The following is a 16203-nucleotide window of genomic DNA, read 5'->3' as shown; positions in this document are numbered from 1 at the left end:
CAATAACACAAGAAATAGATGAGATAATCGGCAAACCCAATGGGTCGAGAAGGCAAACAAGTGTAATTTTACCATCCAATATTTGGTACCTCGAGGTACTTTCTAGTGTAAAATGTACTAGAAAGTATTTTGAGAAATCAAAATTTTATGTGTAAAATATGGTAACTCGAGCCATGCGCTCCTTTCCCCCGGCAGCGATCGGGGCGAGACGGGAGGAGGCGAGGAGTCCGGCGAGGTAGGCGAGGAGATGGATGCTCTGCCCGCCGCCCTACCACCCTCTGCCATCCCTTCGCCCCTCCGCCCCTCTTCTCCGCCCACGATCCGTCGCTGCTCCTCTTCACCCCCGCCGCCGCCGCGCTGCTCCTCTTCTCCGCCGTTGCCGCCGCCGTCGCTCCTCTTCTCCGCCCGTCGTCGGCGCTCTGCCCGACGCGGCACCGCACCGCCCCACCCCGCCCAGCGAGCTCGGGCATCCCCATGATGCCAGAGAAAGAAGAAGATCCTATGTATGTATGACATGTGGGGCCCGCTTGTAAGCAGGACTAGTTATTTCAAAAGCCCCAGCGGTTGAACCAAACAAGTTTTTCCAAAAACCACAGCCCATATTCCACAGCTACTTTTCGAAAAGCCATAACCCACATCTACTTTTTCAAATACTACAGCTCGACCAAACATAGTATAAAATTGCTCGGCAAACAAAGTTCAGTCATACCGACGCCTCGTGGGTCGTGGCAGTTATACCCGGCCCGGCCCGGCCCGGCCCGGCCCGGCCCGCAGCCGGCTCACATCTGAACCAAATCGTGCTCGGTCTCCGTCTCCACCTCCGCATATCATCCTCCGCTTCGCTTCCGCTCGATCGATTCCTCCCCCCCATCACCACCACTCCTCCGCCGCGTCGCCGTCGCCGTCACCGACAAGCCTCGCCTCTCCTCGCCGGTTCGCCGTCGCGGCCGCCTCCTTTGTCCGCTCCAGCGCCCTCCTCGGCCCGGATCGGCCCTTCCCCAGGTGAGTCTTGACTCTTGACAGTCTGACTGATTTGACTGACTGGTTAGCTAGCTAGCCCTAATCATTCCCCCTCAAATCTTGATTCCTCGGGGAGTGGGACGAATCTTGCTGGGCGATGGATTGGCCTTTGCTGGTCTCAGGAAACTACGTAGTTTACTGCTAGTGAATCCCTCCGTTCCGTGCCTGTGTGGGCAAGGCCAATCGATCCATGGAATTTCAGCTAGCCTATGATTGTGTTTGTGATTGTTCGTGGTCGTTCCAAGCGGTTCTTTGCTGGTATGGCAACTATTCTGTGTGCTTGTTTGTTGCTGGTATGGAGTAGTCTAGAACTTCCGTCAATTCCTAGGCTGTTTGACCTGCAGCTATATCTCCTTGGAAAATCTGAGTAAATTTCATAAAACTACGGATACTTTGACCAAATTATCGCAAAACTATAGATTTAAGGTCATATATATCATAGAACTACATATTTAGCAACACATTTATCACAAAACTACAGGTTTAAGACTAAGTATAACAAAACTACATTTTTAATGATAAAATTATCACAAAACTATAGATTTTGGGTCTAAATCCTTTGCACTAATGTTATGCTTGAGTTATAAATGTCCAAGTTTTGTGATTAAATTGATATTAAACCTGTAATTTTGTGATAACTTTGTTACTGAATCTGTAGTTTTGCGATATTTTACCTTAAATTTGTAGTTTTGTGATAAAATTAGTATTAAATCTGTAGTTTTCTGATAATTTAACCGAAGTATCTGTAGTTTTTGTAGTTTTGTGAAATTTACTTTCATATTCGGTCTAAGAGGTAATGAAAAGGACTTGTGATGTTTTTTGTGGTCCTTGTATTTGGACATGCTTACGGTAGATAGCTATGCAGATTTGCCGGGCTAACATGTCAAATTGGTATTAGTATTTTCAATCCGTTACTTATCAGTATGTGCTCCCCACAACCAAAGAAAAAAAAAAGAAAGTTATCATTATGTGCCTGCGTGGTGTTTGGTCAACAGGATTCAGAGTTTTTTTTTTGAACCATACATTTTCACTGTTTTTGCCATTCAATTGAAATTACAGTACGCCTACTGTTAGATGAATTGCTTGGGTAATTGAATGCATTTATGATTCTGTTTTTTTGGGGTGTAAACTCATGTAATCTATGAATCAGTTCTTAAAATCAAAGATCTTATTGTGTCTTTCACTTGGTGGTGATTAGAAAGTGAACACCTTACTTTTAGAAGGCTAGTATAAGTTTGCTGTCAGCATATTTTCTTTCATTACTTGGGTATACATGACTTTAACTTGTAATAACACAATGCATATTATGATTTTGATTAATAAGGAAGATACTAAAAGAAAGGAAGAAATGCATAATGGATACGTTGTATTTTCACACTTGATTCTTTGTATTTTCCATGTAATGATGCACCATTTCTTTGTCTAACTTAGATGGAGAGGGCACTTGATTCCTTGACGTACAAAGGCTCCATTCCAGATGCTATCCTTCAGTCAAGAAGGGATAACAAACTCTTTGTAGTGTACATATCAGGTCAGCTTGCTAATCCTAGCAGCTCGTTGTTATGCTATCTACCTTACTAATTGTCTGATGATATCCATGATTTATGCTGCAAAAGTCAAATATAGGAGGCAAACCTTTTATTTTATTTGGAACAAAATTAGTGATGCACAATCAGACAGATATTATAACCTCAGGTTGAAATTAGTCATGCTAATTACTTTTCTGTTCAGTTATTCTCTAGATCAGCCAAATATTAATTTTCTCACGAGACTTGTTTATTCTGATTCAATGGGGAAATTACTGGAACACTAATAATTTCTCTTGTTAACTTGGAATTGATTTGCACTGAATCTAGTACATGCCCAATTTGCAACAACATAACAAAAATTCTTTGCATGCACTCTTTTTCAAAAAAAAAAAAAACCAGAAATTTAAATTCAAATTTCAAATATGTGAAATTTGTCTGGTTTAGTGAGTTCTGATCTTAGACATCAGTGAAGTTTGGGAAATCCATTAACCCCTGACCAGGAGGTAAATCACATTCTGTAGAAACAAATATAATCCTTTTTCTTAAAGGATAGCATGAGCATGTCTCCTATCTGGAGGGGCTTCTAACGTTGTATCTAGAGGCAAATGAAAGTAAAACCTATTGACAGTATGCAATTCAACTAAACTACTTACTTTTCTACCAAAATAATTTTCTGTTGGCGCATGCTGCAATATGCAGTACATTATCCCCTTATGCAACACAAATGTGCATTATAGCACATTGTTCAATACCTCTTATGTTGTAATTGACAATATGCAGTACATTGATCAGTCCAGGATATTGACAGAACATCATATATTGCTGCATTTCAGGTGAAGATGAGACTTCGAGTAGTTTGGACCAGTCGACACTTGTTAATGAAAGTGTAGGTTTCTTTCATAATTGCCTGGATAATTCTGTTTTGGTGAAAGTCCACTCTGGATCCTTCAAATTTCGTTACAATTTTTTTTCAGTCTTAGCTTTAATATCGATTAATTACATCCCTCAAGTGTCAAATTATGGGGTTTTTTGGGGGGTTGGGGGAGGGGGGGAGGTGGGGTTTATTACGCACCGAACACTGAGGTTAAGGGTAAAAATTAGACTCCTAACAGGACTTGAGGGACCAGAGATGGACTTATTTTCTGTGATTGTTATATATTGAAGTTACCAAGTTGCTCTTGTGTCTTTATGTATGTGCACAGGTGGCTGAAGTGATAGGCAACTGTTGCGTATTCCTGCATCTAAAACAAGGCAACATCGATGCATCCCAATTTTCAGCTATATGTATCCTTTGTACACATGCATTTTTTTTACTGTAACTTTATGTTTGCTTTGGATTGGCCAGAGACAATTCACTCTTGATTTTACACTTCAGTGCCAAGGGGTATTAGTGCTTGTCCTGATTCCGATTTAAAATGAATGGGCAGATGTCCTTGCATCCATTTTAAAAACAATTATTTGATGATGTTCACATTTGAACTTCATGCCATAATTTGTTGTGGTGAAATACATTTGTTTAACTTAAAACTTTAATTGCAAGGGTATCTTACTGACATCATGGATTGTTAGTGCTCTGATATGAATAGAATGTTGAAACATTTTGATTTGATTATCATTTGCTGATGGTTGAATGTGATGAGATAGGTTCATCATATTTTCTTATACAACAGTAGAACTGCATCATGATTGTTATAACGGTAGAACTACATGATAAGCATTCAATTATATCCAGGAGGTTATCTGTAAGTATATGTTATAACTTTATCTCATTTCCATATTTTACATTTGGTACTTAAAATGGTTAATCAGGAGTTAGTTCTGTTATCTTGCACAGGAAATGTTTTATTATCTATAATCACGAGTCTTATTTGTGCGTGCAGTTTTATCCTTAACATACTTTTTGATTAGATCCACAGAAGGCTATCCCAAGTATATCTGTCATTGGACAGAATGGTGTTATGCTATGGTGTCATGGTATGAATACTTCAGAAAAGTAGTTTTAAAGTTTAGCAGTAGAACCTTTCTTTCATAAGGTCAAGCTATTGCAACAGTGCTATTTATTTTTTTTTTTGCTTTTCTTAGAGGGATACATCAGCTCGAAAGATCTGAAAGAAAATATTGAGAAAGCTTGGGCTACCCTTCACCTGCAGGTACTCCATTCCAGAAAAAAAATTGACATTCAATTGTGATAATTTATTTATTTGTTTTCAACTGCTACTTTTGAATACCACTTGGCTAGTTCACTTCACAATGGATTTTAATACATGATGTTTGAGTAATTTTTTTAGTAAATTTCACAAAACTACAGGTATCTTGCACAATTTATCACAAAACTACATATTGAAGAGCTTGTTTCACAAAACTACAGATTTAGTGTCTCCGTTTATCACAAAACTACATGTACTTTGTATAATCGATCACAAAACTACATATTTAAGAACTTGTTTCACAAAACTATAGATAGATTAGCGTATTCATTTATCACAGAACTACACATTTCATATCTTCATTTATCACAAAACTACAGGTATAGTGTCTCCGAATGCTAAAACCTGTAGTTTTGTGATAATGAAAACACTAAACCTGTGTAGTTTTGTAATGAATGAAGATATTAAACCTGTAGTTTTGTGATATATAATGCAAAGTACCTATAGTTTTGTGATAAACGAAGACACTAAATCTGTAGTTTTGTGAAACAAGTTCTTAAATATGTAGTTTTGTGATAGATCGTGCAAAGTATATGTAGTTTTATGAAATTTACTCTTTTTTTATTAACCACTATCTGTTTTTCTATTTTATGTCCAAATGCCCCACATATGTTTTTGAAGTTATTTTATACTCTCTCCATAAGGCTTTATTGAAAAAAAAAATGTTATCATTAAGTGGTTGAGGTGACACATCCGTAGACTTTCTTTTCTTTTATGTATATTCAAATTGCAAAGTAAAATTTGTTAGATAATAGAAACATATGCTCTATGCAAATAAAGGTCTAGTGAGACTTGTGAATTACCATGTCAAATGCTCCATTTCCTTTCACATCTGGAAGCAGCAGATGAAGAGGTGGCATGCCTATGAGTTGGACACTGTAGCCCACTGGTGAGCTGGGGGCAGCAGTGTGTGACGAGTTGAGTTCTCTCTATGATATGCTGCAGGCATTGGCCACGAAATTGGTGTTTTTTCTGTTGTATCCAGGCTGTTTATACCTTCCTTCAAGCCCAAGCCACTGATTAGTCACTGCATAAGAGCAAGTTTAATAGTATAGCCAACTAATAGCTCCAATTTATCTATAGCCAATCTAATAACTCATTCATACAATAGTTACATACTACACTATTAATACCTGGTCCCACCTGTCATACACACGTGTCTTGGAGTCCGTGCTACAGCTGGCTACAAATCTGTAGTCCGCTACTCTTCTCTCTCCTCATTTATATCCTTAAAATATGTTTGCAGCTGGCTTATAGCGTGCTATTGTACCTGCTCTAAGCTGACTTCGTCACTGTGGCTGAGGAATTGCCGAGTTGGCCTGTCTGACTAACTTGCCACCTACTCCCTCCATCCCAAAATATAAGTATTTCTAGCATTTCTCGAGAGAGATTAAGGATGAAGGGAAAAGACTATGATGCCTCTCATTAAACAAGGGGTGGTTGAAGAGTGGGAGGGTGAAGATTAAATGAGTAGTGGTTGGTGGGGGAAGTAGTACTCTAGAAAATATAGTTATATTTTGGGATAAATTTTGAATGCTAAAAGTAGCTACATTCTAGGACAGAGAGAGTAGTTCCAAATTGTGTTGCAGCTAGATTCTTGACTAGCTGGCAAACCTTTTCTGGCTTCCCCGGCACTGATCACATGTGTTTAACTTGTAAGAATCCTGTTTAAAAACCACCTCAACGAAGCATGAAATCATGTTCTTACAGCCTGCCATTTCTGAATGTATCGAATTTACTGGTAAATATCATAAGTTAAAGAAAAGAAAAAAAAGAGTGGTTGTTTGCTTTTTAAGTAATTATGAGTTAGTTACTTGGTTGTATGTTTTATGTACTTCCACTAGTGGTTTAGCTCCAATAAATATGACCTGTTGTCAAATATTGCAGGGTACAGCAGCAGCCTTTCTGACTGCATCACTTGCTTCAAGAATGACTGAACCTGTGAATACCACCCCGACCACTCTACCTACTCAAGGAGGCTCATCTGCTGCAGAGAATCCCTCTACTTCATCAAATCAATCTACAGGAACTTCTGGAGCCAGTGGGTTTGCTAATCCTACTGATTCGGTGGCACAGCCACCTAGAAGCACAAGCCGTGATGTATGTTTTCTCCCATTTCATAGAATATTATCTTCTCATTTGAGGATTGCCTTGTGCATCTTATCACTTCTTTGTGCAACAGGAAACTCCCAGCATAAGTGAAAAAGAATCCTCAAATTTGGATTCAAGTCCAGGTAATAGAACTGTTCAAGAAAGGCCAGATTCAGATAGTGCGCAAGTTAAAGGTTCTTTGCCTGATCATCCAAGGAGCTCAAATATAGAAGGTTGTGCAAATCCAGTTCAATCAGGCAATACAGCATCACTAAAACAGAAAAATAAAGTGGATGATGGTTTCACCAAAGTTTCCTCAGAGTCAGTTCCTACCAGAGTAGCTAGTAGAGGTAAATCGTCAAAGGTAGCTGTGGATCAAGACAAGGCAACAACCACTAGCACCCCTATTGAACCTGCCCCTGTGAGGTCAAATGATATTCAGCTGGTCGTTCGCATTCCTGATGGACCTAGTCTGCAGATTAAACTGACAAAAGATGATAACTTAAGGAAGGTGAAGAATTTTGTGGATGAAAACCGTGCTAATGGGGCTGGATCCTACGATCTTGCTATGCTTTATCCAAGAAAAGTTTTCACTGAACAAGGTACTGGGTCTTTTCCTTCACAGTAAGATTATCATTTTATTCTCTATTCACTCAAAGCTTGTTGGCTGGGTGGACATTGCAGCCAAGGCATGGATGGATAAAATAATGTCTTTTACTCCTGGAACTTGACAAGAGATTAATCCTATGCCATTCTTTACTTCAATGAAATACTTTTAGCTGCCATGTTTTTGCATTGGTGCTATTCTATTCTCATAATATCATTTTGGTCAAATGATATTCTATTCTTCGATGTTTTAGTAATTACAAAGTATCCTTCCTGCTCCAGCAGGACAATAAAATGAAATTGGCTTAGGACATCAGACATTAGTAGAGAGTAGACTGACCGAAAAAGAAATGTGAAGGATGAAAAATGCGGTATTTATTTTCTTAATCAGCTGGAATTTTAGTTCATAGATGATCTTTGGTTTTGTTGGATGATTTGATTACATGACTAAGTTATAATTTGTAACTCAAAGATGGAGTGGTGGTACTACCCCCATAACATGCATTTCATATAGACATGGGACAGTAACCTTTCTAGAATCATTACACCAGATGTTTTTATGCAGTACTATGAAGTTTGCACATGCTTCATTCCGCTTGTTTAGTTTGTTATCGTATTCTTGCTTCATTTAGTTCACGGATTATCAATCAGAAATGTTAAGCTTCCTCTATGTTTGTTTTTAGCCACTACCGCCTGCCTTCATGTTCTTACACATATATGTACCTATTCTTTCTTACCCCAAAATGCTGCATCCGAATTTCCAAAGGTTATTTGATGAACTGATAGGAATTAAGAATAACTGCAGCTTGTAAGAAACTTTTGAAGTAGTTTAGTAACACATTGACTCAATTTTCACGTTTGCAATGTCATTGTTTGAGTAACATTCCTTTGTGATACAATTGAACAAATTAACTCTGATTTTTCTTGTCATCTGCTAATAATATACTATAATGATTTTGAAATATCTTATATGAAAAACCCGCTCATATCCTTTAGACCTTTACAGCTGAAATACATTTCCTATGGTGCTCAAGTGTTCTGGGCTTCAAACACATACCATGCTCAATAAGCCGTAAACAAATTACCTGGACGTCCACCAAATAGGCTAAATGATGCACTATCCTATCTATCCAATCCAATGTGTGGAGATTGATGTGACCTTTCAAAATTAACCAACATCCCATCTTGTCTCTAATAATTTTATTTACTTTGTGCAGATCTGAAAGCATTTTTCAATGGATAATAAACATCCAGATATGTAATATATGTAAAAATAAAGTTTGTAGCACATGTTTAGAGCATCTTTAGAACAAGCTTATCAAGTAACCTTCATTTATGCATGTAATTTGCTCCAATGATATCATTTGTCAAATATGGCAATTCTATAAGCATGTTGAGTGTTAACCTTTTCGGTTTCTGATTGGAGCATTTCATTCATTTTGTGTTACTTCATTGACTGCTCTCTATGTTTGGACTGATTATCAAAATTTTATTCAGACATGGAAGCCACGTTGCATGAACTGGGTATTGAAACCCGGCAGGCTCTCACTATTGTTCCACATCATAAAACCATTCGAGCAGCAAAGCGCCAATCATCATCATCACCCCATGAAGGGGATAACAATATGGATGCAGACAGCTCAGGTGGTTCGGGATATTTCGGTTATCTGAGAACTGCCCTATCGTTTGTGAATCCACTGTCCTACTTGAGAGCAAATGCTGCTCCATCAAACCCTGATCAGTTGGCAAATCAGGGGTCGCCACAGTACAGTATGTTTTCTTACTCTTTAGTCTCGAATTTCTAAAGATGAGGTGTTAACGATTCCGTGGAGTTTCACCTTTTTCAGCCTTGCTATTCATGGTTGCTAGTTCAGAAATGTCTATATTTCCATGAAACAGGACCGAGCACTGGACCCTGGAATCGTCCTGGAGAGGACACTGCTTCGGAAAGCCGCATTCCTGATAGTGCGAGCCAACAGGCTGCTAGGGATACTAGCTCCGGGAGCACCTTGAGGAGGCGGCCGAGACAATTCGGTGGCAACGTTCACAGTTTGAGAAGTGATGACCAAGGCCCATCTGATGATAGGAATGTTTACTGGAACGGGAATTCTACAGAGTTCGGAGGCGAAGATAAGAAATGAGAGCTGAGCACCGGCAATATCATGGCAGAGTTAAATATATACTTGGACAAATAACACGATCTAGGTAAATAAATACAAACAAATTTGAGATGTTAAATTCAGTGGTACCAGTACCACAACATAGACTTCTAGTGTAAAATGATAATACATCTGATGATTGGCTGTGATGGTTCGTTTCCGGGAGCCGATTCTTCGTCAGTTTGGGTAGTATGGAGAGATATTTTCGTTTGCATTTTGTCTGTGTTTTTTCTGGTCAAAAGTTTATAATGTACTATACTCGTATGCCAGTAGTGAGTGCAATGGTAATTAATAACCTGTTGAAAGTATAATCCGCCATCGAAAAAAATACGTGATATTGACATTGTATTAATGTTCTCTACCCAGTCATAATGTAAATGGTAACTCTGGCTTGGAACTAGGAAAAGGGGAAGAAATAATATCCGTAGCAGTGGCCTTGTGATTTGGGAAGCACACCAATGTTTTTTATATCTTAGAGCATCCGCAATGGTTATTTATAGGCTCTTTACAAGAGATCTATATCAGTATATTTTCCTATTTGGAAGAGATTAAATGGAGAGAGAGAACAAAGCTATGTATTAACCTGGAGATAGTCTATAGAGAAAAACGAGGCAATGGTTTAGAGAGCTATAGATACTTATGTAGATATATAGGTGGTTTACTATTAATCTAGTTTATTGCTGAGATGTACATGTTTTATAGAGAACACCTTACTTTACCATTGCGGGTGCTCTTAAAGCGTGTGTTAGGGGGTATACTAACGTCTAACGGTTGTGTTTATGGCGTGCGTGTATGTATGCTTTTTATATAATCCCTCTGTCCCATAATAAGCATAGTTATGGGTTTCAGTGTCCAACTTTAACTATCCATCTTATTTAAAATATTTTTATAATTAGTATTTTTATTGTAACTTTTAAATTTTTTTTATAAATTTTTTAAATAAGACGGATGGTCAAACGTTACGGACGGAAACTTATGTCTGCATTTATGATGGAACGGATGGATGGAGTATTTGTTTTAAAACCAAAACACTTTTCAAAGTGGTCAGGTAGGTTAGGTTATGTCTGCGTGGTTGAAGCCTTGAAGGGGTGGCGCCCGCCGCCGTGGCGGGAAGAAGGGGTAATATACGGCGGCGTAAGAAGCAAAGAGAAAAAGCCCAAACCAACCCTTTGATGTGATGGGCCTCGTTACGATTTTCTTTTTTGAGAGCTGCCTCGTTACGATTTGCTAGCTGTTGCAAATCTTCAGAACTAACTGGAGCTAGGACGCATAGAAAGTTCGATTATGACACTCCTCCAAAATCATTTTTTCAAAAAAAGAAGATAAAAAAGAAAAAGAAAACAAATATTAAATGCAAAACACAAACAAAATTAACAATACAGATGAAACATCATCACTATTAAGTGAGGTGTGGAGACAAGGATACTGGAGCTGACGCTGCAGGAGCACAAAAGGCCGAGTTTTTTTAGTAACCCAAAATGCAAACTTTACGATTCCGTTTATGTAACCCACAAAGTGAATTTTACCTAATTTACATATAATTTTTGGCATTGTGCCATGCATATTGACTTACACTACTACACAAATGACTTTTATGGACAAGCACCGTAATAAACTACAGGCTGGCCATAATCGACCATATTTTCACACACAGCTCCTTAAGAGGTCTGCATACAAAAAAATTATTTTTGCATATGGGCCTCTAAACATGCGAAATAAGCATATTTTCATATGCGGGCCTCTTAAGTGATCCGCATGTGAAAATCTCCCCACCCCCTATTCCAACACTTACTCCTCCATTCTCTCTCTCTCCTCCGCTCCTCTCCCTGCCTCCTCCTCCTCCTCCTCCTCCTCCTCCTCTCCCCACCTTCTCTCCCCTCTCCTCCCCCAGACGATAGGCACCGGTGGTGGTGGGCGGGGGTGATGGCGCGCGGCGGCCCCCTCCGCCCTCCCCGCGCGAATTAGGCGGCAGGCTCGAGCGGGAGGCTAGCGGAGAAGTGGCCCCACACGGATCCAGCGCCGGCAAAGCGCTCACGCGAGCACTCAGGAGGTGGAGGGCTCGGGCATGGGCTCCGGTGGCCCTCCCCAACGATGACTACGACCCTTGACGGCTATGACCTTGACAACGACGATGATCCGGGTGGAGGCAGCGGACTAGGGTTTTGAGTGACGGCGCCGAGCAGGGTGTGGTGGGTTTCAGGGCTAGGGTTTGGATTTTTTTTTAATTTTCTTTGTGTTTTTTTCCATGCGGGTGCACCACCCGTACAGAAAAATGATGATTTTTGTAGACCCCTAGGTGTAGACGGACCTATTTTGGCCCGCACTCGAAAATCTATTTTGGCTGTCTGACAAAATTGTTTATGTATACTAGTGATATATGTCAAAATTTCACTGAACTCTGCTACTTTTCTTCTCTCTCTCTCACTCTAACTGATAAATTTGTTATCTTAATTAGTTATGAAAACGCTCATATAAGCTTCCAAATATAAAACGTCATAATCCAAAACCACTTTAATTAGTGATTATATGTTGAAAAGTTCAGGATGGTTGCATTCTATCTGGTTTTAAAGTCTATGGTGGTAACAACCTTCGGATTAGCTATAAATGTGTCGCATGTTTTTCATGAAAAAATAGTCCGCGTATATTTATGTTGTAAGTCTCTAAATTACATATATAATTGTACTAGGTCTATATTATAATTACATTTGATATTTTTTTAAAAAATACATCGCCATATTTTTAGATAGACCGAATAAACTTTCATCCGAAACTTACGTGAATGTGTTAATACAGATTGGGTGTAGTGAAGAATCAAGATGCCATGTAGAACAAAAGAGGTGCTGGTCTGGGCCTATTTACAAGCGAATCCGCTCTAACTCTTTCCCTCGAACTTTCCAAAATTGTTAATTATTAGAAGTCGTAAGTGGTTTGAACTTCTCCGCCTCCTCTTTTCTGTATATTTTGCTGCAGTGCCATAATTACTAAACTAGGTCCACTGGTTCTATATTTTGTTCAGCGACAGTCCATTTGTCACATGAACTTATATATAGCTAGGGCAGTAATAGTTGTGGGTGATCTATAAAAAAACCTTCGTCCAAGCAAGTGCTTATACAAAATTTAAGGAATCTTCAATTGGATATATAATTGCACAAATCAATCTGAAGAATTCTAGGCATATTATTGCAGCTTACTACTTACATTCACATGCATTAATTGTACACATTATATTGTTCAAGGAAAAGTGAAAAACTGAACAATGAATTAATATATGTCTCTTTAAGATTCTCTCAGCATATATGCATGTACACATGCTGTGAACTTTTGCTATATATAGTTATTCTTTAGGGACATAATAAAAATAGGCTTTTTAGTTAACCTGAAACTAGCTAGCTAGATTGACACATTGGTTTGACAGCTGGTTAGGTGACAAACAAGGGACATTTTGTAAAACTAGTAAGGGAAAAGACATTAATAATCTATCCATCTGGGTATCTTAAAACATCACAGCTTAGAAACAAACATAAGCAATTTTCCCCTTTTTCTTCAAACCATGTAGTCAATTGGAACAATGCGCAGCTCAAGCTTTCTGGGAAGGAGAGCTAGGACAAACAACAACATTACAAGAGCTACATTCTTCAGTGAACTATATATTTATATATAGTTCTTATACCATTGTGCAAGCATGCAATGCCTACACATTAGGCACTTACACAAAGAGACAAACACAAACACGCACTCTCACACACATATATATGCCCCTTTAGGAATTGATACTTATCTCCCCCAATTGCTATTTTATATGCTAGCTAGCTTCTGTGTGCCTTCCAAAGAGGTAAGCTAGTGCATGCAGAATTGATCACCATATTATGTATATAGAAGGGGACTTTCTCAGTTAGCACCCAACAATTTATACATATATCATCTAACACACCTTCTTCCTCCACAGCCGTTCTCCCTCTGGCAGTTGAAGAAGAGCGCGGCGACCGGCGAACCGAGGTTGTAGAGCTCAGCAAAGTCCCTTGTATTGAAGTTTTGGCGCCACCCTGGTGCATAGGTGGTCTGCCTGACTGACTGCCTGAATAGGATGAACACGAAGCGGTGGATGCCTGCAGTTGGGCGTGGGCTCTCATAGGGGACAATCTCATTACCTGATGACACATACAATATCAACATTTAATTTCTGTAGTGGTGAAGATTTTATGCTAAAAGATGTTATAAACTTAGATGAATGAAAAATTTAGGTTATGTTATAACTTAGATGAATGAAAAATTTAAGTTAATGTTACAAAGCAGATAACTCAATCTAATATATTTGTGGAAGTAATATATTATTTTTCATCTTTCCAAACATGGATCAAATGTGTGCAGCACATGATATATACCATGTTTAATTAGTTTCTATGAAGCACAATATAATCGAAGATAGGAATCATGTTCTCTTTTCATGCCACTGTTTAACTGTACACCTATTAATTTATTTGTGTGGCAAAAAGAAACCCTTAGAGACACTTTAGCTTTTGTCGGCGCCGAAAACCAAAATATTTGATTAGGTAGCTTGAACAACTTGAACATAGGACAGAGAAGTCACATGACATGCAGATAAAATGGCATTAACAAGAGTCAAATCACTTACCAAATCTGGCATCAGTGGTCTCTGGAATGTCTGTCACCATCCTATATTTTTGCATCAGATATTGAGAACTAACAAATCAGTACTATGTCAAGATGATATAAATATTATACTCATGCATGCATCTATCAACAACAGGAGCAGCACACCGCATGCATGCATGCATGTAAATAAAGTGAAGGGGGGAAATAAAGGGCCTGTGGATTGCCACTCAAACGCATGCACATAAAAGCTACATGGAGCTTACCAATGAAGGTACTCTCTTTTAGTAGGGTTGCTGGGGCTTGGTGCATCAGGGTCCACCATTACCTAGCAACAAGATATATAGATGTGTAGACACATGTGAGATGAATCTCTCAAACACTCTAGATATTCTCATAGAATGAGCACTCATAAAGTCTATGACAAGCTCATGTTGTGTGCATAAATATGTTTTGATCATTGTTGAGCATATACAATAATTCTTATATGGGAGCATGCATATACAAAAAAACAAGTAAATATCACAAGGAAATTGATACATAGGAGTTGAATTAGTACCAGAAATAATTTTGGTGATTGGGCAAAGGGTAGTGTGTGTGTGTGTGTGTGTGTGTAGTCAGTGGATGTGATCTAAAACATTGCAATTTACCAATACTAAGAGGACGGATTAGTTAGTATTGTCTACTAAAGGACATATTAACAAAACATGCACATGAACTAAAGACGTCAACTGAATGACATATGCTTTTATTTCCATCTTATAATATCAGGGAATATAGTGGACACTTTATTTAGGCGATATGCTGGGTTGGTTCCAGTAAATAGTCAAGCTAGAGAGATGCCAATTATATCCATTAATTAGGACTACTCAAAATTCAAGTTTTATAAAGAAAAAAAGAGACAAAGCCTAATAAACCATAGAAGGCCAATGATTTCAAGAAAGATGAACCTATTGTAGCAACAACTTCAACCGAACTATGTATCACACTTACAAGCGTGTAGAACGTCCTCATGTCGCGACCTTCGATATAAATCCTTGGCTGGTTCAACACCTGAGATGGCTTGAGCTCAGACCCATTTGTCATCTCCTTGCTGTTGTAGAAGACCCTAAGCGAAGCGGTGGTGACGAACGGGTCCACGATATCGCCGACGACATGACCAACAACCAATGGGTCCCTAGACATGTTGATCACAGAATATGATTGGGGGAGAAACTGAGGATCAGCTGGAGATCAGTAGCTAGAGCTTGCTGTGAGATGAGATAGCTTAGCTAGGATGAGAGCTCTCAAATGTTGCTTACTGTGAGGGCTTTGATGAGATGATGGAGTGAATGGGGGTGCCTATTTATAGAGGAGATGGATGATATATACTACTACCAAATGATCAATAGCTGAGACATCCTGATGAAAAGCTAAATTAAGTTTTGCACTGTATTTTTCCAGGGCTCTCGGAATCTGCTTTTAGGGCAAATAAGAATGGATTTGGGTGGTTCTGGCAAGAGGTTATGAAGCTCTCCCTTCTCCATCCTTTAGGGTTAGTGCGTCCAGGCATGCACAATAGACCCATTTGTATGCTCTCTCTTCCGATCCATTGGTGAATCAAATCTTGACGACGCCGTGTCACTTATTCGCTAAATCTGGACCCATTTGATGCACTTCAAGTATAATAAGGTGAAAAAGTTTGGTCACTTTTGACCTAGGTCCCATCAGGCACGACGGTGCATGCGCTACTAGCTAGCTACATATCATATCAGCAGCTAATTAGTGAGAGCTCTAACTGATGCATGATCTCTCTGCATCAGCTAGGCCAGCATGCAGAGCTAGTGATATGATGATGAACTAAAGGCAGAGAAGAGTCGTTGCCTCATGGGACAAGTAAGCTAAGCTAAGCTAAGCCACAGTTGGAGAGATTAGTACCCTTTGGCTTTCCTTTTGGCGATCTTAGTTTAAGCCCTAATTCAATTCGGTCTGACATCACAG

At 39.1% G+C, this 16203-nt stretch overlaps 2 protein-coding genes across 2 annotated transcripts; one reads left to right on the top strand and one right to left on the bottom strand.

Annotated features, from left to right (window-relative positions):
* Positions 1 to 811: 811 nt before the first annotated feature.
* Positions 812 to 9826, top strand: LOC127754835 (plant UBX domain-containing protein 11). The gene is made up of 10 exons (XM_052280431.1): positions 812 to 1002; positions 2452 to 2551; positions 3383 to 3435; positions 3752 to 3833; positions 4458 to 4523; positions 4632 to 4699; positions 6644 to 6856; positions 6939 to 7449; positions 8951 to 9223; positions 9353 to 9826. Exons 2-10 carry the CDS (start codon positions 2452 to 2454, stop codon positions 9592 to 9594), a joined length of 1608 nt encoding a protein of 535 aa, XP_052136391.1. The 5' UTR covers positions 812 to 1002; the 3' UTR covers positions 9595 to 9826.
* A 3328-nt stretch (positions 9827 to 13154) lies between these two features.
* LOC127754919 (protein FLOWERING LOCUS T-like) lies at positions 13155 to 15534 on the bottom strand. Its single transcript, XM_052280525.1, has 4 exons — positions 15217 to 15534; positions 14490 to 14551; positions 14246 to 14286; positions 13155 to 13760 (listed from the first exon to the last, which is right to left on the bottom strand). Exons 1-4 carry the CDS (start codon positions 15406 to 15408, stop codon positions 13531 to 13533), a joined length of 525 nt encoding a protein of 174 aa, XP_052136485.1. The 5' UTR covers positions 15409 to 15534; the 3' UTR covers positions 13155 to 13530.
* Positions 15535 to 16203: the final 669 nt, after the last annotated feature.

The sequence above is a fragment of the Oryza glaberrima genome, chromosome 11, assembly GCF_000147395.1.
Source record: "Oryza glaberrima chromosome 11, OglaRS2, whole genome shotgun sequence".
Classification (NCBI taxonomy): Eukaryota; Viridiplantae; Streptophyta; class Magnoliopsida; order Poales; family Poaceae; genus Oryza; species Oryza glaberrima.
The sequence above is the reverse complement of the archived record's forward strand: the minus strand, read 5'-3'. Positions and strand labels throughout refer to the sequence as shown.